Source organism: Pteronotus mesoamericanus, unplaced genomic scaffold (assembly GCF_021234165.1).
Source record: "Pteronotus mesoamericanus isolate MK-2021 breed Mesoamerican mustached bat unplaced genomic scaffold, CSHL_Meso_final contig_52, whole genome shotgun sequence".
NCBI classification, from domain to species: Eukaryota; Metazoa; Chordata; class Mammalia; order Chiroptera; family Mormoopidae; genus Pteronotus; species Pteronotus mesoamericanus.
The window spans coordinates 2,283,048-2,310,680 of record NW_026555189.1 but is presented as its reverse complement, the minus strand read 5'-3'; the positions used below and the strand labels follow the sequence as shown (position 1 = coordinate 2,310,680).

Here is a 27,633-nt window from a genome sequence, read left to right as displayed (position 1 = left end):
GGGCCAAGGCTCTGTCGGTCAGCGGGAGGACCCCGAGCCAGTGGCCTGGCCAGTGTGGCCCAGTCCTTGCTGGGGAAGCAGCGGGGCCGGCTGCTGTGGGAGATGTCTGAGAGTCCCAGGCCTGTACTGATCATTAATAAGTTTAAAAGGCATTTCTGCCTGTTTTATCTAATGACTGACATTGGCAGTGGGAATCCTGATTACTCTTGGCATCTCTGCTGGCGGGTTCTTGGCTTCAAAGAAAGTACCCACCTTTGGCCAGAATCTAACCTGTTCACCTCGGGGTTTTCTGAGAGGCCCCTGTGGGAGCAGCCCCCTGGAAAACAGAAGAGGGGAGGGAAGGGGCTGGGCTGGCCGGTCTGCAGGTCTCTCTCTCTGTGTGAGACGCCCCCACATCACTGCCTTGTTGTCTTTGGCATCAAGGCTCAGCCAGGTGGCCCTGAGTGAATGACTTCACTTTCCTGAGCTGTCTCTGGAAAATGGGAGTTTGTTCCTAAGGTTGGAGGGAGGATTCAGGAGACGGTGAAGTCAGCTGTGGCACCTAATAAATATTTCGTAAGGAGAGTCTGGTCTGTTCTGTCTAAATCAGGTGTTTTCGCCCTGGGCTTGACCTGGGCAGGGTTCTGTTTTCTGCTGGCAGAGTTGGGAGGTCAGTCCCTGTAGGAGCCGGTAGGGTGGCACTAGAGAGCCCTGCCTCTGGAGCGGGACTGCTAGGGCTCAGGCCCCGGCTCACCCAAACTGCTGGCACCTCAGCTTCCTCTCTCGGGAAACGAAGGTGTTGATAATAGCGGCCACTCACCTCCTAGGACTGCAGGAGGCACCGCTGAGATGACGGGCACTAGGCACTTGGCTGGTGGTCAACAGAGCACAAACTCTCAGAGCAGCCTCTGCCTATAGGGGTTTCTGGGCCAGGATCCTGCCCGGGACACCCCAGGGTAGAAGAATGCAGCAGGGCCCACCTGGGCCAGGGTGAGGTCTGAGCGGGCGGGGGCCGGGGGAGAGGGATAGTTCTTGGAAAGGAGCTCATCTTGCCCTGTGTTGTGGTTACGAGTGCAGGTTGGGTGCTAGATCGCCGGGGTCCGAACTCTGGCTGGGCCTGTGTGGCCTTGGACAGGCCATCGAATCCCTGCCCCATTTTCCCTAGCTGGGGAATGCAGATGACCATTCCAGCCTCTCGTGAGCACGTGTGTCAGAGCCTCTGGTATGCCGCCTGCCTGTACTAGACGTTTCTATACATATGGCTTCACCCTCTCTTTTCTCCTCTTTGGTTTCCCCTGAAGCCAAGAGGTCCCTGGTAGGAAGATGAGGACTCATCAGTCAAGCTCCAGAGTTTTCTTTGCCCCAACTGGTCAAAGTTGAGATAACTGTCGATGTTCTCAGAACCTTTCTTTTCCTATAAAAAACAAAGGACAAACCATCAGACTCAAAGAATGAGCGTATGTTTCTGTGCAGTGCCGCTGGCTGGGCTGAGGGCAGGGAAGGGTGGGACGGAATGAGAGGCTGCTGTTGAAAGGGGAGTTTGTGTTGGCCCTTCTGTGGGTGCTGACAACTCTCGAATTCATAGAAATTGCGTTCTCGGTTGTGTTTTTCCTTTGCGAATGGGTGGGCCCCCACACCAGGCCCAGCAATGCCATTTCCTCTGGGTTTCGGTGACTGGCTTATCGGAAGGCAGCATGAGCCTCTATTTCTGGTCTGGCTAGAAATAGTATGGATCCCGGCGGAAAGCAGAGTATGGAGTTGCCTTCTCGAATGGCGAAGTGGCCCAAAGCGGGGAGTGGGGAGTGCTCTCCCCGTGTCCCCGGGGCAGGCCGTGCCCTGGGTGCCATGGCAAAGCCCGGCTTCCAGAGAGTGCCCGGGACCACGAGTCTGTGGTGGGAACGTGATTGCCTCGCAGGTCCGTACGGCCTTCCTGATCATGCCAAGGAGAATATCTGTTTGGAACTGGTGGTGTTTCCTTGTGTTTTGATATCCTGCATTTTTTAATTGAAAATTTGAGATAATTGTAGGTTGGCATTAAGTCGTAAGAAATAATACAGGGAGCTCCCATGCAGACTTTGCCCAGTTTCCCTCAGTGGTAACCTCTTGGAAAACTATAGTGTGATGTCACCGCCATATTAATTGAATCCACTGCTGATTTTATTCAGTTTCCCTAGTTTTACCTGTGCGGTATGTGCTCTGTGTGTGTGTGTGTGTATTTAGTTCTATATACGTTTATTCAGTGCCTGAATCCACCACCACGTCAATCGTCAGAGCAGCTCCAGCACCACAAGGATCCCTCAGGTTCCTCCTCAGTAACCACCCCCACCCTCATCTCTACACTTCCGAGCACGTCTCTTTCCCAGAGACTGAAGTTTAATGAGGTATAACAGGCACACGGTGAAACACACAAATGGGGAGTGTAAGCTCAAATTTACACACGTGACCCCCACCCTCCCCAGACGGCCCCTACAAATCCGAATCCTGCTGCCCCCAGCAGGTCGCGCCCCCATCTGCGAGGGCTGTGCGCCCAGCGCCGCCTCACCCCTCTGATGGCTGCTTCTCTCCCTGCATAACTCAGAGTGCGCTGAGCGCTGTGCCTTTGGCATCAGTGGTTTCTAGGCAGAATTTAGTCATATTGTCCTGTTGCCACTGACTTTATTTTATCATTCCTATCATATAAGGTGGTGCGACAGGTTTTCTTTTACCAAAGGCATAAGCTCATTTTAAAAATATATCTATTCATGTGAAAAGGGTGAGTTGATTTACAGACACATAATAGACTATCAATAGCGGCACTATGCAGATATGGCAAAATTTATAGGGTTGATAGTCAAATGACTGATATTTGAGAGATTCAGAATCATACACAGTGTGCCCCCCAAAAAACAAACATACAAACTAAACAACTAAACTAAAAACTGGTCTGGTGGGAAAAAAAATCTCTATTTTTGTCTTGGTATAGTGAGGATCTTTTGTGTAATTTTGACATACAGTATTGTTTTAAGGCAGAAAAAAATTTAAGAGGCTATGTATAAGGTGGAAGTCCTTCCTTTCATGCCTTAATGATTTTGTCATATCTGTTTTATTCCAAATACATATCTTAAAATTGACTCACTCTTTTTAACTTAAATTTATATGGAAGACACTTTGATCTCACCATTTAGAGCTGCTAGATGTGTTCTTTCCAATTCACATAAAATACATCACAGTTAAGACATAACAAAATGTGGGTACCATTTAAAGTCATCTCCCCTATCACATGCATGAAATTATCCTCTTTTTTGTTTCTAGCAGGAGGGAGAAAACATCATATTTAAGTGACACTATTACAATGAATATGTAAAGAATTATTTGATGGTCAGTTTTGGGGTGTTAGCTAATCATAAAGCTGCTCTTTCTCTCATCTTCCCCTGAGTGGGGAAACGGCTGAGAACTGAGACACAGGTAGCTGATACATGGCTATGAGTACCTTCACTCTGCGTTTGAGCTGCCTGGAGAGTCCAGCTTACATTGACCTCTGGCCTCTGACCTGTGACTTGCTTACTCTGTCACTAGCCCTGGCGGATGCCCACAGGCATCTTAGAGGCAGCTGCCCTCTGAGCAGCAGCAGAGTAGGGCAGAGCCTGTGGCTCCTGGGCACGGATTAGATCAGACCTGGCCAAGGAGGCCAAGCTGGGCACACCCCGTTCCTTCCTCCAGACCTTCCTGCCGGAGGGAGTCCCCAGAGGGAAGAGAAGCTTGGTGAAGTTCTCTAGGTCACTTAAAACTTTTACACAACCATAAAAATGTAGCGAATATTTCTGGGTGAATACAAAGCATTACAATGACAGGTACCTAACTGTCTGAGTCTTGTTATTCTGAATCTCTTCATATGGAAGCAGGAGGCTGGAATATTCTCCATTGGCTGTCAACAGAGTCTCAACAATTGTTAACTATATTTAAACAAAGATAAGGGCACTGCCCGCCCCCCTCCACTCTAGGCTTTACAATAATTTTTAATATCTAAAACTCATAGTACATCTTACCAAGTTCTTTTAGGTACATCCACCTATGGGATAGCTATCATTTCCCCATTTTACAGATGAGAAAGTAGAGGCAAAGCCAGAAAAAAGAAACCTACCTGAAGTCTCATAGTTGGGACAAGTAGAGTTGGATTTAAAGCACACATCTGCTAGGTTCTTCTAAAATTGGACTCTTTCTACCTTCCCACATTAGACCTTTTCTAGCCACGTGTCCTGCAGTGACTCTCACTATGTCTCTGGCTTCGTGGTCGCATGCTACTCTGTATGTGAAGTAGCCCAGTACCCAGGACGGTTGGCTTTTACAGCAGGGTCCTCGCTGAGATACAGCAACACTGAGACAAAGTGAAACCACAGGCAGTGGTGAAGGTGCTATAAAAAGGGTGGGACCAAAGAACAACATCCCAATAGCTAGGCTACCCTTCACGGAGACCTCTGGGAACCACAGGGGTTTTAGTCAGTGTAATTGCATCTCGGTTGCAGAACAGCTCAGTGAAGGAGGTATTGTTATCACTGTGTGCAGATGAGGACACCGCAGTGACTTGCCCAAGCTCCCTCCTGCCACTGCAGCGCAGAGCAGGGATGTGGAGGTCTCTGCCCTCTGGGACTCCCTACAGGGAGGGCTCTCTCCTTCCCCTTCACCTGCTCAACTCCAGCCTTCAGAACTCAGCCAGGATGCTCCCCCTGCGGGAAGGGGTTCCGTCATCCATGGTATTTCACTCCTCTCAGATGTTTAGTGCGGTTTTTAGTTTTACGTGTTCCTGTGCTGGTTTGGACCGGACCTGTCCTCCCTTCCAGGCCCTGAGCTCCCAGCGTTGGAGGCTGGGCCTGTCTGCTTCATCCCTGCTCTCAGTGTGATCTCAGTCACTGCCTGTCTGGTCAAGTGACAGAAAGTAGGAGAGGACTGTGGAACCACATGTGGGAAGGTGACCAAACCTTGCCTGTCTCTTCTCTTCTCGAATCCGCCTGGGGATTCCTTGAAGATATTTTCTTAAGCTTGTTTGCAGATGGTGCCTCTTGAGGCTGAGCGTAGGACTTGGAGAAAAGGCCGCGTGCTTGGTGTGAAGGGAGGATGTCCAGGTGGGGTTGCAGGTCGCCTGAGAGGGGCCCAGAGTTGTGAGTGGGAGGGGAGAGCAAACAAGAGTTTGAAGAACACGGTCAAGAGGACAGCCAGCACCGTGGGCTGCGGAGTCAGGCGGGGAGGGGGAGGGGACCGAAAACCCAAATGTGGGCCTGCAAGTGACGGGTGGGAGGGTGTGGGAGGTCAGCCAGACCTGGGGAAGGTCAAGGTGAGGCTGGGAAGGGGGGAGGGTTGTGCAAAAGGCTCTCGCTTCTGTGGCTCTGTTATCTCACTTCTTCAAGCAGGAAACATGGCTGCTGAGCCCCACCGCACCAGCATGCAGGGTCTGAGCTCTCGCCACCGCAGCCAGCTTTGAAAATAAAGTCGGTCATCCAAATGATTGTGTGCGCCCTTGGCAAAAACTCTAACCAGTGCGGGTCAAGCCACGCCTGCCGGCCACTTGCCCATCACCCTTCCCACCGTCACTCCTACGTCAGCACGCTGGCAGTAATCTTTTTCTTTTAACTTTTCCTCGTGTTTTACCCACACATGCACATGTATAAACAGAGGCATCCCTTCTTAGCTGAGCCTAATGCATTCTGGAAAGCATGACGGAGAGCATCCTTTTTGGAAAGCACAGCAGTATATTATGTTACGTTACATGGATACAAATATAGTGTATTAACCAACTGATGAAAAACCTCCCTAGTGTTGCTTAACACCCTTAAACACCTAGAAACGAACCCATCAAATATTTCTGCATTGACAACAAGAAACACCTAATTATTTGATGCTTTAATGAACTTGTCACCGGGCATGTTTGTGAAAAGTACATAGGATCCTATAATACATAGTATTGGTTGTGAAATTTGTTTTTTCTTTGCTGTCCTCTACTTTGTAACTTAATAGAAATGACAGTGAAATAGTCTGTTAAAAATACTAAAGATGTTATTTAAATTGGACTGTGGCAATTTGCTTGCCAGAAGCAAATGCCAGGGCCCAGGAAGAACTAAGTGGCAGGGCACTCGGTTTGCTGCACAATGATTTTCAACATGAAAGCACGGGGCGTGCTGCTCTGCTCTTGCAGACCGAGCAGACCGAGCAGACCGAGGTGTCCGCTGGCGCCTGCGGGTGCGGGCCTGCAGCTGGCCGCGTGCGCGCTGGCTGGCGCATTCTGAGTCCACACTGTTTACAAGTTACAGTGGATATTCGGGTAATGGGAATCTGAATAGCAATGGACACCTGTATATGGAATGTGTGCATATGTATGCACACATGTGGTCACACAAACACGTATAGACACAGGCGCATACATCCAGGATCCTGTTTACATAAGCCATTGTGCGGTTTTTCCCACATCAGTACATATGTATCTGCCTCTTCAATTCCCACAACAGATACATTGAAGGACTGTTTTTTTTTGGTTATGCCTTATGTGAGTCCTGATTTGTTCAGTTGCATTAATCTTAAAAATAATAGTTAACAAGAGCTTAGAAGTTACTATGTCTTTATTAGTTAAAATCACCAAGCATTATTTTAACACGTGTGTGCACGTACAAATGTAGACCGACTCTCATTTAATCTTCAAAGAGCCCTTAGTGCTTCTATTGGCCACTGGAGGCATGGAGAGGTGAGGCTCCTGCTCGAAGCCACCTTGGATTTGAACCCAGGTGGGCTAGTTCCTGAGTCCATCTGCTAGTCACCCGCAGCTGCGGGGCACAGCAACAAAAATGCCCCACAGGCCCCTCAGGCTGCCACTTACCATAGAAAACCACCCCTGCTGGTGAGGGATTTTCTTCCTGCCTCCTTGGGGCTCCTGGTAATCAAGGGGGTGGCCCAACAGTGGGTAGCCTGCTGGTGCCATGGAGCTGGCCCCTGTCCACCCAGAAGGCCTGGGAAGCGGTAGGGGCAGCTGTGAAGGGCGTGGTGGGGGCCTCACCGTCAGCTTCTCCTCATGGAGTCCCTAGCCACTGGCTTATGCTCAGCAGGTGCCCTCCCTGGCTCAGGGTGGTGGCTGGGAAGCTCAGCGTGACACCTGCTGCCCTGAGGGTGTGATCAGGTGAGGACTGCTTTCCACTCTGAGAAGATACCCAAGAGAATGGAAAAACAGGTGTTCAAACAGAAGCTTCTATGTGAATGTTCATAGCTGCACTGTTCACGGTAGCCAAGAGGCGGAAGCAACCCAAATGCCCATCAGTGGATGAATGGATTCGCAAAATGTGGTTCATCCACAGAAAGGAATGAAGCGCCGACACACACTACAATGTAGGTGAGCCTTGAAGATACTATGCCGAGCGACAGAAGCCAAACACAAAGGACCGCATGTTATATATGATTCCATTTATATGAAATGACCAGAACAGGCAAATCTGGAGAGACTGATTTATACAGGGGCTGGTGTGGGGCTGAGAGGGAAGTGGCTAGTGATAGCTCAGGGGTGTGTGTGTCTTTTTGTGATGATTAAAATGTTTTTAAGTTGACTTTGGTGGTGGTTGCAGTTGTTTGTAAGTTACTGAAAGTCGTTGAACTCTACATTTTTTTAGTCTTATTGTTTTTGTTTTTATTATTTTTCATCCGAGGATATGTTTATTGATTTTAGAGAGAGAGGAAGGGAGAAAAAAGAAATGTTGAGGTGAGAAACATCGACCGGTTGCCTCCTGCATGCGCCCCAGCTGGGGATCCAACCTGCAACCTAGGTATGAGCCCTGACTGGGGATCAGACCGGCACCCTTTTGGTGTATGAGACAATGCTCCAGCCAACTAAGTCACCCTGCCAGGGCTGAACTGTACATGTTAAGTGGATGAATTTATGCTACATGAACTGTATCTTAATAAAGATACATTTTAAAAGAGTGAGAGTATGCACTGATATCTGTAATTTCAGACCACCTGCTGATGAGAGACACCTTTGTGGGGGGAGGGGTAGTAACGTCTTGCCCCAGCTTCCTGTAGTGGCCCTGCTCGGAGCCAAGGGAAGCTAATCACTTCAATAGCCGGGACTTGTCCACATTCATCACCATTCTGCCTGAACTAGAGAGACAGTGGGCCTTTGACCCCTCGGAAATAGTGACCCTGCATCCCGTGAGGGTGGCACAGAAACCATAGCCTGACGCAGCAGAGGCTGCAGAGGGCTGACCCCGACGGCTGTCGCACTCTCCTCTGCAGGTGGAAGGCAGCTTGGTGTGAACACTGCTGCCCTCTGCCCGAGGCCTGGGGAGTTGAGGCCCCCAGAAGCAGCCCTCAGCCTGCAGCTGGTGGGGGTCAGGGGATAAAGACCCCAGCTCCCGCGCTTCTCAGTGAGGCAAACTCTGAGGACCCTCTGAGTCCCTGTGGGCTCGGCTCTAGGGGCCCACGAGGGTGCCAGCTTGATAACATAGCAGCCCCCTTCTCTGTTCCATCCCTTCCTCCTCTCGCTCCCTCGCTCCTCTACTGCTGTTTTTGGAGACCACCTTCTAGATCAGTGGCTTGTGCTTAAGTCCTCATCTCAGGATCTGCTTCTGGGGAAAGCCAGGCACCCAAGGAACCTAATTCGTTCATCCCACAGGTATCTGAGTTTCCGCCCTGAGCCAGGCTCTGACGTAGGCGGCAGTGAGGCCCCAGCCGTGAACAGGACAGACGCAATCGCTGCTCCCCTGGGGCCTAGAGCGGGAGCACAGGTGAACAAATACACTTACAAATACAAATGGTGCTAGTGAGGGACTTCAGAGCACAGATATAAAGATAGCAAGACGCGTCAATTCAGGGAGGTAGAGAAAGAAGGCTGTGTTGCGAAGTCACTTAAATGAGATCTGATGTGGACAGGAGGCAGCTTGTGCATATGTGCGTGTGTGCGCGCATGTGTGTGGTGGGACTTGCTGGTGGTGCTCAGTGGGACACGGGCTGCGCGTCCTGATGTTGCTTCTAGTCTGTGGTCGGCGATAGGGATGCTCACTATGTCAGTTCTTTCCAACCTGATCTATAGATTCAACACAACCTCCGTCAAAATTCGAGTAAGTTATTTGGTGGCTATTGATAACCTGACCCTAAAGTTTGTATGGAGAGGTGAAAGGCCCAGAACAGCTAGCGCAGTATTGAAGAACAACAAAGTCAGAGGACTGATCCTTCCCTATTTGGAGACTTACCGTAAAGCCATAGTTATCAGGGGACTGTGACATCAGTGAAAGGACAGCCATGTAGAAATGGAACAAAATAGCCCAGTAATAGACCCACCCAAATATAGTCACCTGATCTCTGACAGAGGAGCCAAGGCAATTCAATGGTGGAAGCAAAGTCTTTTCGGAAGCACGATGAATAGCTGTTCTTATCTGGGGAGGAGGAAGAGGGCAATGGTCCGGACGACCTAATGGAGGCGACCAGTCCTGGCTGAGGAAGGTGCATGCCTGCAGCCCTCACCTGGGACACGGCAGGCCTCTGAGGGATGCTTGCTTTCACCGAAGGGAAGGACGGCGTGGGCATGGTCAGGGCCATTTGCACCAGGAGAGTGGCTGTTATTTCATTGTCTTTCCATCTCCCTTTTTCCCCCTCTCTGTCAGACATGGTATGTTTGCATCTCTCCCCTTGTCTGGGTGGCTTGTCCTCTGTTCATACCTGGTATCTCTGCCCCTTTACACTGTTTTGGTGTCTCCAGTTGCGTTTGTTCATATCTGTGTGCCTGTGTCTCCCTCTCTGTTCCATTCCCAGGTCTCTCCCTGTCCATGTCCCCATCTCCCTCTGTGTCCCTCCTCTATCAACAACTATTCATTAGGCTGCACCATATACCCCCATCTCTGCTTGAGGCAGGGATACGGTGCGGAGGAAGGCAGCACCATCTAGGGAAAGAGTTCTGAGTCCGCCATTCACACCACTGAGCCCTGCCCCTGGGCTCTGGTGTCGTGGGAGAGGCTTCATCTGCATGACAGAATGAGTTGGAGGGTTTTCTGTGAGTTTGCTGGTGATTGGGTTGCACCTGGAAGGGAGAATGTGGAGCTAAACAGGCGGAGCCAACAGCATGTGCTAATGTCTTGGGTGCGACCCACTGGAGGTTCTGAGATTGGGCCGGTGTGGCTGGAGGACGCAGGGGTCAACCCTGGGCCTTGGTTCTCAGTCCTAACTGCGCTGGGACACCACGGAAGGTTTGAAGCCCAGGAGTGGCATGAGCATTATCTGCATTGCCTAAAAGTGGTTCTGGGGTGACGTCCGGCTACTTCAGAAGACTGAGTGAGATAGAACAGTGGCGTTGGCCAAGGAAGTGGATAGAAGTCAACAAATTCAAGAGCAGTTTAGAAAGTAGAATTGATAAGATTTGGTGATTGTCTGAAGACAATGGTACATTCTCTGAAAAATGTTTTTAGTTACATACACGTGTCATATTTTTATTATAATGTTGCTACAAAGAAAAAAGCTCACAGGCGAATTCAAAGATTCCCTCTTAGGGGTATTTAATGGGGAAAGAGACTAGTTAAATAATTGTTAGACTAGATAGGAAAAAAAATAAAGAATATTTGCTTAAAGCCACTAAACTCTTGACTGGCAGTCAACTGGGTGGGTAAGTAATTTCTGAGAACAAATGTTAATATCTTTCATGTTCTTAGGTAATTGCAAAAGCAGTTATATCAGCAATGCTGATTTCCTTCTAGAAGGCTGTGAATTTCAGAACATACAAAGGGTCTGTGTTTTGTTGCTTGTTTGTTTGTTTTGTGGACTAAAGATGCAGAGAAGAGATAAGACTCCCAGATCTTAGGGTTGGGTGAAGAATGTGGATATGACCCCTCTCTTCTACCTGCCTAAGTTTATAGACACCATTCCCCCCAATAATAGGGCCACCTGTAGTTGATCAGTGGTTTTTAAAACTTTTTATTTTGAAACAATTTTAGATTCCTGCAGACATTGCAATATAGAAGAGAGTTTCTGGGTTCCGTTCTTCCAGCTTCCCCCAGTGGTAATGTCTTTCATAACCATAGTTATCAAACCCAGGAAATTGGCACTTTGCAATATTATGAAATATATTACAGACCACAATTGGTTTTCACTGTTTTTTATATGCAGTCGTTTTCCGTTTTGTTTTGTTTTGGCGTTGATGTATAGTTCCATGGAATTTTATCACATGAATAGAGTTGTGTAACCACCATCACACACAGGATGCAGATCAAATGCTGTTTACTTAAAGTCTTTTCATGTCACTTTATAACTCCGGTCCCCCCCAAAGTACTTTCAATCTAGCTAGATCCTGGTAAGGAAAAAGGAAACTTTAGTTCACTCCACCTCCTCTTCTGTGATTTTACCCTCTGCACCCACACTGCTGTTGCTGCCTGTGAATGGCCCTGAACCCTTTCTGCTCTTGTTACCAAACAAAAAAGGGGTTTTGGCTGCCTGTCACCATGAAATCCAAACTCGTTAGGCAGGTGCTGGTGAAAAAGGAGAGCGGTTTTGTTCAGGTGCTGCACGTTTGGGGAGAATGGCGAACTCCCTGTCTCAAGGATCATCTCCTCAGCAAGACCAAGACAAAGCCAGTGTTCGGAGTTTCTGCTCCAATTTAAAGTCCAGTCTTTTGGAGCCCAGAGGTGGCTGCTGAGCAGTCATCGGGTACCTTAGCTTGTTTCAGGCTGCTGTCTGTTTCACGCTCCCTCCAGGAGGTCATGGGCAGTTGCTAGGTTCTCAAGGCTGCGTGCTCTCGGGAGCTCCCTCCTGGATGCCATGGGCCAGGTGGCTGCTAAGGCCACCTGGACCATGGAGAGAACAGGCAAGTCCACCATCTGAGTGCAGGTCTCAAGCAAGCCAGCTTCGAGCGAGAGAGAGAGAGAGAGAGAGAGAGAGAGAGAGAGAGAGAGACATTTCAAAATGACCAATCAACTTCCGAAACTTTTGCGTGCTTTGGGTCAGTCCTCCTTCCCTTTAATTGCTTCTTTCCCGGGCTAGACTGTCAGGCCTTTTTGGTCTAGCACCTCCCCCTGCTGCTATTTTGATTTTTATGATGCAAGTGCCTGTCTTTTCCTGGTCCCACCCCCAATCTGGTACCAGAGGGATGGGGACAGGGAAGGGCTTTTTGCACGCTCAGTGGAAGAACCTCTCCCTGCCACCATCTTGGGACAGGGGAAGACTTCCCAGGTTCCCACCATCTGTCCACCAGTAACATCATTCCAACCCTGACCCCACAGTGCCTTCGTTCACCTTCTTTCCCTCGTCTGTCTGCTTCCTTGATCCTAGGTCAAAGCCGAGATCTCCTTCCCTCCCGTCTCTATTCCAGGAATACCTCTCTTGCCTGTTTCTTTGTTCAGTGCAAGCACTGAGATGCCTGTACCAGAACTCTTATGGTTGCAAGGGGCAGAAACTCATCTCACATTAATCTAAGCAAAAAAGAGAATTTATTGGGTCATGTAAGTAGCGCGCTCAGAGAGAAGGGGCTTCAAGCCTGGCTGGACCCAGGGGCCCACATTAGTGCATCAGGGCTCAATGTTTTCTTTCTACAGATTCAAGTTCTATCAGCCAGGCAGCAACAGCTATGAATAGCTCTGGCCAAATAAGTCCCAGGAGGATTCTGATGGGCCTTGCTTGGGCCACGTGCTTGTCCCCGAACTAAGCACTGTGCCAGGGTGGGCACCTTGGTCATTCCCAGGGCCCTTGGACCCGTCTTTGAATGATTGTGGTGCGAGGTCAAGAGAGATGGATCAGAGTCATGTGGAATGTGTTCATCCCAGGAAAAGATACCCTTTTGACAGGAAAAAGGGGAGGAAGGGAGAGTCGAGTTTGTCTCTTCATAGCAGGTGCACAGTTCCCTGGCCATCCTCTGGCAGGGAAGGGGGTCTCCCTTGGGGGCAGGTAGAATTCCTCTTTGTTTCTCTTACCTATCGCTGTGGAACTGTTGCAGCATTTAGTGGCTTAAAACAATGAGCATTTCATTTATTTGCACATAGTCCTGCAGCCTGGCAGGGCCGAGGAGCTGGGACAGCTCGTTTTCATTCTGAGGAGTGAAGGGGCCGGGCTGTGTGTCTGGGGTGAGGTGTGTGGCGGCATCCTCCGGGGGAGTGACCTCCAGCTTCTAATTGGTTTGTGTTCATTTTCTTGTAGTGGATATCGTGGAAATAAAGGAAATCCGCCCAGGGAAGAACTCTAAGGATTTTGAGCGTGCTAAAGTAGTCCGCCAGAAGGAAGACTGCTGCTTCACCATCTTGTATGGCACCCAGTTCACCCTCAGCACACTCAGTTTAGCAGGTGGGTGCACACCTGGGTGCTTTTCTCCCTCCCTGTGCCTCGGTTTCCTTCTTAGGACATCTTCCAGTAGCGGGATGCTGACCTCTCCCTTGCCACCAGTGCATGTCTGGGGGCATGATGCTTCTGAATCCTAACCCTGCTCCTTTCTAGCCGTGTGCCTTTGGGCAAGCTAGTCAACCCCTCGGAGCTACTGTTCGGTCAGCTGGGAAATGGGGAGAATCGTAATGCTGGGAGGTCGTAAGGATTATATGAAGGGCCTACCTGGCTCATGCTGAGTGCTAAAGGCAGGTTACAATTTGGTCTAATGGGGCCTGGCCTGCGCTATTTATTCAACTTAACAGATCTGAAGGGACTGTCTTGAAATCTAATGTCTCACTCAAGTAAACATGCACACATGCACATACACACATAGTATACGCATGCATGCATACATATGTCCATGTGCATGCATGCATATGTGCATATGCATGGACAGGGGTCTCTGGAGGTGAGATTTCTGGTCATCCCTGTGAATCCACCAAAAGGCAGGAGAGGCCAGAAGAAGAGATGTGAAAAGGCTCAGGCACTTTGCTCAGGAGCAGAAGCTCGCGGCTACCTGCACATCCAGTCCTAGAACTTACCGTTGGCTTAGAACTGTATGCACAGTCATGGCTGATGAGAGAGAAAATAAATACCATTAAAGTTGACCAAAGTTGAGGGGAGCTTTGACAGGCGAGCAAAGTTGGAGACATTGCATTTAGGGTCAAACAGCTGTCATCGATTTAATTTGTCAGTCATTTTTTTTGCATCGGACATCCTTTGAGCATATGCTCTGAGCAAGGTTGTGCTGGAAGGCAGTGGGGCTCTGAAGATGAATGAGACACAGGTGCTGCCTTTAATGTGTTCATGGTATATTTGGGAGACAGACGTGAGGACGGGAGCTGTGATAAGAGCAATAGTCCAAGCATAATAGAGTGTGCCGCGGAGTATAGAATGTCTAATTCCAGGGAAGTCTTTGCAGAGCAGGTGACTTTGAAACTGGGTTTTGAGGCATGAGGACGATTAGGGATGAAAGAGGGAGGACGGTCCAGGGAGAGGGCATTGTATATACAAGTGCTCGGATGAGGGAAAAAGCGAGCGGGGTATGGGAAATGGTGAGTGTATGTCTGATTGATAGTGAGCGGCAGGTGGCAGAGATGGGGCAGGAGAGAGAGGGGCTCATGGCAGAATCTTCAGGGCTGTGTCCATTTAGAGTCACTGCAGGCTGAGCCAGGCTGCTATTCTTGGTAGGGAGACCCTGAGAACCCAAGCAAGACTTGTAGCCTGGGATACCAGTCTGTCTCACTCCAGGGTCCCTCTTCCAGAGCTCTGGAGTTCAAGGTCAGGTAGTGAGAGGAGCAAGATTTTAGATTCAGATCCCAGCTTCTCATTTGTTGGCTTTGGGACAGGTGTTTTAACCTTTGGAGCCTTGGTTTTCTCCTCATTGGCACGGAAAGAACGAGAGCAGTAAGGTCGGCGTGGTCCTGTCTGGACTAACAAGATACCTGGTGGTTAGATGTTTCATAACTCCACCAGGTGTTTGCATTGCTAGCTGCACTCACCAGTGAGGGAATGAGGCACAGAAGGGTTAAGTATCCAGCTGAACGTCACACAGCCCCGAAGTGCTGCAGTGGGACTTGGAGATGATGCCAAGCTCTTTAACCACCACTTGTTGCCACTTCCCTCATGGGCACCAGCGTCGCCTACTTTGAACCCCTCTCTCTGGCCTTGGTTGGAAATGGGAAAAGCTAAGGTCCGCTCAGGATTGTGGTACAAGTTATTCCAGGCCCTGCATCTTATTCATTAGCACAGGGTTAAAAGCTTAAACTCCTCTGTAAAAAATAGCCTACTCACCACCTCTGCTGTAGGAGGCTCATAGTAGGCACATGGCCTCATCTCAGGCAAAAAACGGGTCTTAGAACCATGAAACTATGAAGGAGATGGATGCCTCCTTGGTGCCCTCCTGCAAAACTACAAATTGGCACAGGCTTCTCCCATCCCCATGGTCTGTACTTGGCTGGGGAGGCGGGGAGCCAGGTATCTTGGCTGTGGTCTTCCCAGGGCGTAATGCAGCATTTCCATTCCTGTTCACCTCTCCAGCGGACTCTAAGGAAGATGCAACCAAGTGGCTCTCTGGCTTGAAAATCTTACACCAAGAAGCAATGAGCGCATCCACACCCACCATTATTGAGAGGTAGTGGCTTTTGCCTGTTTATCTGTGTTTGCCGATTCATTCATTTATTCTGCTCCCTTTATAGCCAACATGGGCAAAGGAAAGAAAAATGAGACCTTTCATCTTGGATGCTCATTGAGTGTCCTGTGTGCAGTAGGTGCCCCATAGCGGCTGTGGACTCTAATGTCTCACAGAAGAGGCTCTCTCAGCATGGGGCCATGGCCTTGGCCCATTGGGGTGAGGAGCGCATTGAAACTGAGACAGAAACCTGCCTTGGTGTGGTTGTATTTGAGGGGAGGACCAGGGGTTTCCTTCTTAAAGGATTTAAGAAGGCATTAGCTGATTCATCAAAGGACATTCAGATGCAAGGTCCAGAATTTTCCACCTCCACTCAGGACTGTGTTGTGGGTGTCTGGCTGGGATTGGTGTGTGAATTACTGTTCTCCTACCCCCATAAACGAAAGCCCTCCAATCTCCACCATTTTGCTTACCAGCTTTTTTGGGACTATTGGGTGTCATCAGGGGGAATTACCAGTTCAAAGAATGTCAGCTCTATGAGCTGAAGGGGCTTCTTGGCTCAGCTAGGGCACTTTGACCACAGGGGGAAACTGCTTTCCAGTCTAGAAAGTTGGAAAACTCTTCCCAGTTTCCTCTGTCCCTGTCCCATAGAACTGAGACTTGTACTATTTTTTAAATTTATTTTTAGAGAGATGGGAAGGGAGGGAAAACGAGAGGGAGAGAAACATCGATGTGTGAGAGATACATCCACTAGTTTGCCTCTTGCACACCCCCAATCAGGGACCTGGACTACAAACCAGGCATGTGCCCTGACCAGGAATCAAACTGGTACCCCTTTGGTTTACAGGCTGCTGCTCATTCCACTGAGCCACACCAGCCAGGGCCAGACTTATACTGTTTTCTAACTTTTTCTTTCAACTCTCTTCTCAGTTGGCTGAGAAAGCAGATTTATTCAGTGGATCAAACCAGAAGAAACAGGTAAGATTCATTTATACTTTCGTGGTTTTCTCCAGATCACTGTGGATTCTGATGTTCATTCTTCCTTTACTGTTCTGAGGGGGTCAGATGGGTCATGTTTCGTGGTGTGGAAAGGTCCTCATGAGGTCAGATTTGACCTGCAATGAGCTAGACGCCATGCTAGGTGCTGGAGGTGGGTAGTGACAAAATCGTCCTGTGTGGAGCCTCATCCCAGTGGAAATTCGAGTCCATCTGCAGAGAAGAATTCTCTGTCACGGAGCGTCTGGGCCTCATCATTTCGGCCCTTACATTTGCGCACCTTCTGTGCCCCCGGGGGACACAGGATCGCCATGGCATCTGCCCTTGCTTGGTGGCCAGAGAGACTGGCTGCTCAGAGGTAAACCAAGTTAAAGAGCGATGGTTCTAATGGCTGGACAGACCTGGGATGGCAATGTGATAACGTGTAATTCAGTGGACTTGGCCTGTTCGCTTAATAGTACGTCTTGGAGGGGTTCCCTGTCAGCACACACAATGCTCTGTGCCGGACACTTGTGTAACAAACGTGGTTCATCCTTGAATGAAGCAGAGTAGTTTCCTTATGGGTGAGAAATCATTTCCTTCTTCATGGGCAGCAGAGTGGTCCCCAGTCCTTTGTTATCTTTGTGAATAATGCTGCCATGAACAGCTTTGGGTCTAGATACCTTTTTGTTAACTTGTGTGAGGAGGCGACAAGCAGGATGACATCCTGGAAGAGGGATACCAGCAGCAAAGTGTTTTCCGGTCTAACATTTCGAGCGAGGTGGTAGCAATTTATCTTCCTGCCCGTGGTGCGGGAGAGCTCGCGATTCCTGTGCCCTGCATCCCTGGGCTTTGGCTTTTGTTAGTCTGATGGGTGAAAGGCAGCAGCGGGTTTTTGCTTAAATTTGCAATTCTTTACTCATGGGTGAGGTTGAAGGTCTTCTTGCCCCTTTTTTCTTAGGTATGAGCCAGTTCTTATTAATAATATAGTGATAACTACCATTTCTTGAGGATGCCAGGCACTATGCTAAGTACATTATACTCATTGTCTCTTTTTAGCCTCACCTCAGACCTTTTTTCAGTTTTCAGATGTTCTCTCCTTTCTTCCATTAAGATATGTCAGTATTATATATGAGGCAATAACTAACCTGTACAACCCTCCCTCTTGTTCCTGAAAGACTTGCCATCTCTAAGGCACCTCTGTGTCATGCCAGTGTCCCCTGTCATTCCCCGATTTCCGAGTTTGGGAATCCTACCACGCTCTTTCTACACACATCTGATGGCCTGACCTGGAAACAGTGACCACGAAGTGCTGAAGAGCTTAGTAATGTTGTCAGGTCAGCCAGCAGCACGCTCCATGTCCCTCTGTCTGTCTGTCGTTCCCACCCTCCTCCTCTCACCCAGCATGCACCGCGTGGACCCACGCCCTGGGCCACGCTCCAGTGTTTCAGACGTGGATCAAATGAGGCCCCTGCGTTGGAGGATATTGTACACACTGGTCTCTTTCAGCCCCAGAGGTGGTGCCTCCTATGAGAGTGTTTCCTTTCTCAGTGGCTGAGGGGTGACTCATAGTTGAGATTGGCACAGGGGTGACAAATGGAGCCTCCTGGGCCCCCTCTTCATGCAGTGGTTTTACTGGGTTGCTGGTTTTGTGCCGAAGTCCGTGTTTCCAACTTCCATTGTCAGGAAATTGCTCTCTCTCTCTCAGAATGGGTTTTTGCAAGTCATTCTTAGAGATCCATCTTTCCATCACCTGGTCGAGAATCTTCAGCAGAGACGAAGTCTGTTTCTGGAACTCAATTCCTTGTCCCTTCTCCCCAGCCTTCCTTCCAGTGGGCAGAGCCCTGCCATCTATCAACATGTGGACTGTCCCACCTTTCCTGTGGTTCTGTGAGGCCCGAGGGAGTTTCTCAAAAGGCACTTTGACCAAGAAGCCAATGAAAGGACAACTCACTTCTGCCAATTTCTCCTCCTTTCCTGTCACCCACTACTAATCGGTTTCCCGAAGGAAAACAAAGGAGAAGCAGAAGCAAAGGAAAGACCCATGGCGACAGGAGGCAGGCTCTGCGCCACCCCGCTCGGGCAGTTCACAGCCCCCAGGTGTTTTCCTTGGCCTGAGCACCGGCTTTCATTTTCCACATCCCTAGAGACAAAATGGTAGCAGCTGGCAGTTGAGAACGTGCTTGGCAGCAGCCATGGTGCTGAGCACTTTATTTCCTTATGGAAGGCTGAGGGAATGCTCTCAGCCTGGTGAGCAAGGGAACCTTCGGTTCATTTCATGTGGACACTGAGGCCAAGAGCAGTTAAATAACTTGGCTATAGGTCTGGCTTGGTAGTTGAGTTGGTTAGAGCATCATCCCAATATTCCAAGTTTGTGGATTCGATCCCCGTTCGATCTGCAGTCAGGGCACATACAAGAATCAAGCAATGAATGCATAAATAGATGGAACAGCATACTGATGTTTCTCTCTCCATCTCTCCCTTCCTCCCTCTTTCTCAATTAAATGAATAAGAAATTAAAAAAAAATAACTTGTCTACAGCAACCCACCTTGTCAGGTGTGGCACCAGGATTTGAGGCTCACTTCTCAGTAGTTCATGTTGCCTTTCCTTTTCTTTCTTTCTTTTTTCTTCTTTTTTTCTTTTTTTAAATTGTGCTCTTAAAAACTGGGAAAAGGCAAAAACCTTTCCTTCTCCATGCTGACCTAAAAAATATTATTTAGTTTGTTTTATTGTGGTAAAGTATACATAACATGAAATTTATCACAGACTTCCCCTCTGTTGAAGGCTCTGGACCAGCTTGGAAAGACAGGCCTCTGTGAAGGACTCGCGAGTCTCCATCTGAGCAAGTGCACACGTCTCTAAGATTAAGTGCATTCACTGTGTGCAGCGATCACCACCATCTGTCTTCAGAACTCTCTTCATCTTGTGAAACTGAAACTCTGTCCCCACTAAACAATAAATCCCCATTTCCTCCTCCTCCCAGCCTCTGCTAATCTTTATTCCGTTTTCTCTCTGAATTTGACTGCTCTGGTTACCTCATGTAAGTGAAATCTTACAGTTTTTGTCTTTATGACTGGCCTGTTGGCACTCAGCATAATGGCCTCAAGGTTTGTTCGTGTTGTAGCACGTGTCAGAGTTTCTTTGCTTTTTAAGACTGAATAGTATTCCACTGTATGTACACACCACATTTTGTTTATTTGTTCCTCTGTTGCCATGGGCAGTTGCATTACTTCCCCTTGTGGGCAGCTATGAGCATTGTCGCTGTGAACATAGGTGTTTGAGTTCCTGCTTCCGATTCTTTTGTGCAATACCCAGAAGTGGAGTTATTGGGTCAGATGACAAGCTGCCATACTGTTTCCATAGCAACTGCAACCATTTTACATTCCCACCAGCAATGCACAAGGGTTCCATTTTTTTCCCACTTTCTGTCCACCCTTATTGCTTTCTTCCTTTCTAATAGCTGTCCCAATGGGTGTGAAGTAGTATCTCATTTTGGTTTTGATTTGCATTTTCCTAATTGCTAGTGGTGTTGGACATCTTTTCCTGTGATTTTTACCATTTGTATATCTTCCTTGGAGAAATGTCTATTAAAGTCCTTGGCCCATTTCAAAATTTCATGTTACGATATTCATCCTTATGGAATTTCCAAGTACCAATCATTGGCTAGGTGGTACGCAGCCTTTTATTTTTCATTTTTACACTTTCATTTATTGTTTCCTTGTTTTAAAATGCACATGGGTTCTTTTTTTTAATCAATAGCAGCACAAAGTTTATTAGATAGCATGACCCAGTGCCCAAGGGAATTTAGGACAACACATTTTTCTGAGAGTTTGGAGAAGGAAGTGAGGACACGTGGGTTGGAGTGCTTCAGGAAATCTTTAAGAATTAAGGAGGAATTTGATCTGGGAATTTAAGTTTGGGTAGGAATTAGATATCTGGAGAAGAGGATCCTCCTGACACCTCTCTGGGTGTTGATCCAGTCTGGCAGTCCTTGTCACTCTCTGCACTCTTCCTATTATTCGTTGGTTGGTAGTTTAAGATGTTCTCTAAGTTTTCTCAAGCTCCGTTGTGTGTCTGTGTTTCTTGTGCCTTCATCTTTTTAAAATCTAAATCATTTTTAATTTTTAAATTACAGTTGATAGAGAATATTACAGTAGTTTCAGGTGTACACCCCAGGAATTAGACATTATATAACTTACTAAGTGATCATCCCAATAAATCTCATACCCATCTGACACCATTGTCACAATATTAATTAATTAATAATAATATTGTTAGTAACAATATTATTGACTCTATTTCCTGTGCTGTACTTAACACCCCCCTGACTATTCCATAACAGCCAATTTTTATTTCTTAATCCCTTTACTTTTTTCACCCAGCTCCCAACCCACTCCCATCTGGCAACTGTCAAAATATTCTCTGTATCTATGAGTCTGTTTATGCTCTGCTTGTTCATTTATTTTGTTTTTTAGATTCAGTTGTTGATATATATATATATATATATATGTTTATTTCCATTTTACTGTTCACATTTTTAATCTTTTTTCTCTTCTTAAAGACAACCTTTTAGCATATGTAATACTGGTTTGGTGGTGAGGAACTCACTCAGATTTTTTTTTTTTTGGCCTGGGAAGTTCTTTATATGCCCATTGATTCTACATTTAGATATCTTTTGCTAGGTAGAGTAATCTTGGTTTTAGGTCCTTACTTTTTATTACATTATATAATTCTTACCAGTCCCTTTTGGCCTGCAGAGATTCTGTTGAGAAATCATCTGACAGTCTTATGAGAGACTCCTTGTAGGTAACTAAGTGCTTTTTCTCTTGCTGCTTTTAAGATTCTCTTTGTCTTTAACCTTTTTTGTTTTAATTACCATATGTCTTGGTGTGGTCCTCTTTGGGTTCATCTTGTTTGGGACTCTTTGCACATCCTGGATTTGTATGTCTATTTCCTTTACCAGGTTAGGGAACTTTTCTGTCATTACTTTTTCAAATAGGTTTTAAATTTCCTGTTCTCTTCTCCTTTCAGCACCCTCATGATACAATCGTTGGTTTGCTTGAAGTTGTCCCAGAGAATTTTTACACTATCTTCATTTCCTTTGGATTTTTTTTTTTTTTTTTTTTGCTTTTCTGAGTGGGTGTTTTGGTTTTTTTTTTGCTTCCTTATATTCCAAATAACTAGTTTTATTCTCAGCATCATCTACTGTACTGCTGATTCCTTGTAAATTATTCTTCATTTCAGTTAGCATATCCTTTATTTCTGACTAGTTCTTCTTTATGGTTTTCATGTCCTTTTTATGCTGTTTAAGTTCTCACTAAGTTCTCAGCAGTTTTTTAAACTCTTCATCTAGTACATTGTTTGTCTCAACTTTGTTTAGTTCTTTTTCTGGAGTTCAGTTTTGTTCTTTCACTTGGGGCATTTCTTTGTCTTTTTACTTTGGCAGCTTCCCTGTGTTTGTTTCTATGTATTAGGTAGAACTTAATCAGACTTGTATGTTACATCAAGCCTGTATGTCCCAGGCTTGGCATAGTTGCCTTATGCAGTAGGTGTTCTGTTAAGTCCAGTGGCACAGCCTCCCAAATCACCCAGGCTGGACACCCCTGGTATACAAGCCCTGCCCACCTCCCCCCATCCAACGACAGTGTGGGCTATGTATGTCCTCTTGTTGTAGTTGAGCCTTGATTGCTGTCAGCACATAGTAGAAGGGATTTACCCCCAGATCGATCAGCTGCAAAGGCTGGCTGTGACCATGAAGGAGGATGAGCTATGCAAGGGCCCGCCCCAGAGAGCAGGACTTACTTCAGCACAGGGCTCAGGTACCACTGAGTCTGCCCACTCATTGTGTCGCTTGGGAAGGTGGTTGGGTGATGCTTCAGTGTGGTCTGAAGCTGCACATGGACTTTTTTTTTTAAATGATGAAAGTTACTCCTGTTCATTATAGAAAATTTTGGAAATGCTGAAGACTAGAAAAAATTTGTATAAATTTGACATTACAGTAAATGGTAAGCATTGTTAACTCTGGCTACAATTTTTTTTTTGTAGATTTCTTCCATCCTCAGCTTTTTTTACTTTTTTCCTTATTTGCTTTTCTTTATTAAAATATAACTACATGTATGCTCTTATATCCTATTCTTTAATTAACTTTTAAATTTTGGAATAATTTTACATCCAGAGAAAAGTATAGAGAGTTCCCATATCCCCCTTTGCCCAGTTCTCCTTGATCTTCAGATCATACATGGTATATTTGGAGTTCACTTTTTTTTATTCCCCACCAACGTCCTTCTCCTGGTCTGGGATCCAGCCCAGGACCCCACGTTGTCCTTAGTTGTTCTGTCCGCTTGGCCATCTCTGGTGTGTGACACTTGCTCCATCTTTCCTTGTCTTTCATGACCTTGACAGTTTTTAGGAGTGTTTCTCATGTATTTTGTAGAACGTCATCAGTTTGTGTTGGTCTGATATTTTGGTCATAATTAGACTGGAGTTATGGGTAGCCTCAGGTGCTGGGTATTTGGGAAGACTCTCACACAGGTGAAGGTCTTTCAATGCAAACTCAAGAGGAATAGACTCTCCACACGGCTTGTCAATGGCGATGTCAACCTTGATCACCTGTGGATGATCAAGGTGGTATCTTCCAGATTTCTCCTTTGTAAAGTTACCCACCCCTCCATTCTTTAGGAATAACTCAAGTTTATCCCTCACTAAAGGAGGGAAGGATTAAATTATTTTCACTTCCTGTCCAACTATAAGAACTTCGACATTTCATTGTAGCTTTTCAGGAACATTATGTCAGTGCTTACATTATAATTCAACCACTGGGAATTTGATACTTGGCTTGGAAAGTTGCCTTTGTCATTTAGTTTGTGTCCAGTTTTTCATGTTCCCATTGTCACAGGGTTGTGTTCAACATGGACCTATGATATGACCCTCATAGGAAGCACTTTTGGGGTCACTGTAGGATTCTCAGCCTTGGTGTCCTGACTCCTCAGGCCCCCGCCGGGCGGATGTGTTCTGCTTTTTTAAAGCCTTTCCCTTGTTGTTGCTGCTCATGTTGGCCAGTGCTCCTTGAGGTCAGGGATCTGGCTGGTTCAGTTTTAATAGTGTTTGTTGGATGAACGAAACTCCTCCCTTTTTATTCCTAGACATAACATTGGGCACACAGGACATTGTAGTATTGGAAGCTCTTCTTATGACATTCCCAGGCCTGGGGAGATTGGGTCAAATGCATGAATGTATTAGCTTACATGAATGTGTGCTCTTGGCCAGATTTCCACAGACCTCCCTTTATGAGTTGTTAGAGTTTAGTTGTCACTTATGTGGGAGTTGGGTTCTAAGGTCAGTGCACACGGTGAGACTCTCTGTGGCTGCAACGCTCCTTGAGGAAGCCCCTGCGCCTTCCATGAGGGTCACTGGAATTGCATTCCTCAGGGTGAGGCTTACAGAGGGGTGAGTCCTACTGAAGGGGCAGCAGCCCCAAGGGCTGGTAGCAGGCTGCCTGCTGGGGACATTTCTTCCCCCACTTTGCCCTTGGCATATAACACTGAGTCTGCATGTGCCCAGTGCCTTCCTTTTGCTGCTTCAGCCTGGTGGGGACAGAGGGGAGACTGAGTGGGCCTCCAGGAGGCAAAGGGGATGGGAGTTACAGGTGGGAGGCACGTGGGTGGGTCCAGTTTTCCACTTCAGCAGGAGAGCAGATGGCTTTCATGGGGTTAATATTTGTGGCTTTAGCACCTTGGGACCACCTGGGGGGCTCTAGCCACAGGTGTGCACAGCCTCCCCTGCAGACATTCTGTTTCACTAGATACTCTGGCTGGGGCTCAAGAATTTGCATCTCTGATAGATTCCCAGCTGACGTTGATGCTGCTGGTCCAGGGACTCTGCCTAAAGCAGCAAGTTTCTAGAGCTGCACTGGCTGACATGGGGCGACTAGCCACATGTGGCTATTTAAATCTAAATTAGCAAAAATGAGCTAAAGTGAAAATTTCAGTTTCTTAGTTGCACTGGCCTTATCCCAAGCACTCCACAGCCACGCGTGGCTGGCTGCCCCACGTCCAATGCTGCATTGGACGGCCCAATCTAGAACATTTACATCATCGTAGAAAGTTCTGGGCAGAGCTGAGGTTTGAATCTCAGCTCTAACATTTACTGGTTGTATGAGTTTGGGCAAATGACTTAATTCCCCTGTGCCTTAGTTTCCTAACCTGTGAAAGAGACAGCAGTTTCTACCTCCTAGGGCTGGTGTGAGGGTCCAGTGAGTTAGTATTGAAAAGTGCTTGGATGGTGCTTGGCTTCTCTGGCAAACACTGGCATGTGTTTAATATTGTCTTTATTGTTGTGAGAAACAGGGTGGGTGGTAGAGGCGCATTGGTCAAGCCTCACGGTGTCAGGCAGATTTCTGGGGGCTGCCAACCTCACCTGTTGGTTTGGTACAGGCTTCCATGGGTGAGGTGTTGTAGGAGCTGGGATGAAGTCAGGCCAAGTGAAGATTTCATGATTGTTTAGTAACGTCTGCCATGGAAGGGGAGGGCCGTCTGTGGCTCACTGTGTGCGGCGGAGGCGGGGGGGCGGGGGGGGGATTGTGTTTTGCCACCCTTCCCTATAGGGATTGTCTAGTTCCTAACCCACTGTCAAAGGTCAAACACCCAGGCAGCAGAGACTGAGATGTGGGTTTGTGTGCAGGAGGCTTATTCAGGACTGCAGAGGAGGTCAGCACCCGTGGAAGTGAGGGCAGCAGGGGCACTGGGCTGCCATGCAGAGCACACCCTCAGCCGACTCCGCGGGGAGCTCCGGGGATGGCCCTGCAGAGCTGTCCTGAGTTGAGGCTGACCTGTCATTGAATGCTGGGCATGACCTTGGCTGAGGCACTCTCTTTATCTGACAACAAGCCCTGGGCGGGGAGAGGGGTGAGCTTGCGAGCTGCTGGCTCCCTACCCTCCAGCAGCTGGGGAATCGGGAGGCCTGTCCTGGCTTGGACTCAGGCTGTGCAGTGCAGATCTGTACACCCAGAGTGGGGAGTGAGGTAGGGGCGGGAGGGGGAGTAGAGTGGGGAGGCTGCAGCACAGGAGCCCAAAGAGGCTCTGTGGTCCCCACCTTTACCTGGGGGCTCAGTTGCTCATTATCAGGTGGGACTTTGGAGCAGCTGAGCCTCAATGTTCTGGTGCTGAGATGCTCACGTCCCTGGGCCCTGAGTTTGCTCCACTGGCCCCCGGGCAGCTGCACTGGCCCCCGGCCCCCAATCTCTTTACTTCTGGAGATGCGAAGGCTTCTTGGCCCCGTCTCTCTCTCTGGAAGTTCTAGGTTCCCAAGGGAGCCCTGACTTCTCCCTAGGTTCTGTATTTCTCCATGAGCTCCACTGGGCCACCCACTTGGCCAGAGCCTCCCGTACTGCATCTTGCAGCGCCAGCCCCTGCCACTCCTCTCCCTTCACCCTACCCTTGCCAGGCTCTTCCTGCACACACCCGGCACTGAGTCAGAAAGGGTCCCAGCCAGCGCTCCCAGCCCACCAGGCTCTTTGTTACTCTCAGCATCTCCCTGGAAGACCTTGGGACCGAGCTGGTAGTAGTAGGGGGTAGGGAAGCATCTTGCAGGTAAAGGTATCTGACATTAGGCTGTTAGACTAGAGGTCAGAAAGCTGGAGGTAGCCAGGGGTCCAACTTGGTCATGTCCAGAGACAATTGGTGAATGTAATGAATGTCCAGATGGACTGGCAGAGGCTGAGTTGACAGTGTTGGGAAACTGGATCATTTTCTGCCCACAGCCTGCACAGGCTTCCTTTCTTGGCCATGCACAGCCTCTGACCAATTTGATGTTTCTAGAACACAGAGCAGTTCTCTCTGACCACACCAGTGCCCCCTCGCTCCCACCCTCTTTCTGTCTCTGTGGGACATGGCTCTGCAGCCACAAGGGACTGATCTCATGCCTCCGATGCACCACCAGATCCATCCCCCCATTCACGCTGTTCCTTGAGGGGCAGACAAGTATGGTGGTTGCAGGTAGACTTGGAGACACATTCTTGTGAGGGTCCCTGTGATGTGGTCAAACAACTAGGTTTTGGGCTTTGATTCAGACCAAGGCTCTGCTACCATCTGGCTCTGACCTTGAGTTGTGACCCTTCACTACCTCCCCCACATTGTGTGTTCCAAACCCTGCGGGTCAATAATGCACACTGTGTCGGGTCAAATGTAGTGTGGGGTTAGGGAACATGATTTCCTGGACAGCACCCAGGCCAGCCTGGCACATAGTAGATGCTCAAATAAGGCTTGGCCCTTCCCTCTCCTCCTCTCTGGCCTTTCAGTGACCTCTCTTTGGTTTGAACTTTTGTGACATTTCATATCTTTTAGAGGTTATCTGGTCACCTAATGCCATGTTCCATCTACATGACCGCATCTCTGGCCATCCCTAGAGGGTGGAGGTCAGTTTGCACATCGAGATGTCACCCTGACCTTGAACCCAGGTCTCCTCTCCTCATGTTCCAGCTGTTGGCGGGATGTTCTTATGCAGGGCCACCTGAGGTGGTATCCAATGGGAGAAGCCAAACCCTGCACTTTCAAACCCCTTAAACCCTCAAGGGTTCCTCTCTTTTGCAGCATCAGCCTCCGAGAGTTGAAGGCCATCTTGCCCCTCGTCAACTTCAAAGTGAGCAGTGCCAAGTTCCTCAAGGATAAGTTTGTGGTAAGTTTCATAGCTCAGCCTGGTGGTTTTGTGAACCCAGGGCTACTGGTGCCTCTCATGTGAAGCCACTAAGCACCTCTGAGCTCTGAGGAATGGTACCCAAGAGAGCCCTTCACCTCCAACTTCATCTTCTTAGTCCAGATGGGAATTGTGTGAAGATCTTAGGACCGTGGTCTCATTCCCAGCAGAGGACCTCCTCCGTAGAGACTATGCCTGCAGAGCTGCTTGACTTGGGACACTTTCGCCATCCCAACTTTTCCTTTTCCTCCCCGTCCTGCAGCCCATTTTCCTTCTAGTATTATGAACAAATGTGTTTGTTTTGGAACATGTTTTGAAGGATTTCTCATGTAGGCTTGCCAGGGATGTGGCATTTTGCCAGCAAGTCCTGATAGTGTAGTTGTCAGAGTTGGCTCTTCTCCTCACTTCCCACCTGTCAGTCTTCCTACCCACCCATGTCTCCATCTACTCACCCCTCCTTCCCCACATCCATCCCCCACCCAGCCCTCCTCCCACCCAGCCCTCCTTCTACCCA

General features: G+C 48.2%; 1 protein-coding gene across 1 annotated transcript in view; it reads left to right on the top strand.

Annotated features, from left to right (window-relative positions):
• Nucleotides 1–27,633, top strand: part of PLCG2 (phospholipase C gamma 2) — a 133,792-nt gene that overhangs the window by 30,954 nt on the left and 75,205 nt on the right. Inside the window, exons 2-5 of the mRNA XM_054579135.1 lie at nucleotides 13,102–13,245; nucleotides 15,364–15,457; nucleotides 16,385–16,432; nucleotides 27,017–27,101. Of these exons, the coding sequence (XP_054435110.1) occupies nucleotides 13,102–13,245; nucleotides 15,364–15,457; nucleotides 16,385–16,432; nucleotides 27,017–27,101 (371 nt within the window). The remainder of the gene's footprint in view (nucleotides 1–13,101; nucleotides 13,246–15,363; nucleotides 15,458–16,384; nucleotides 16,433–27,016; nucleotides 27,102–27,633) is intronic.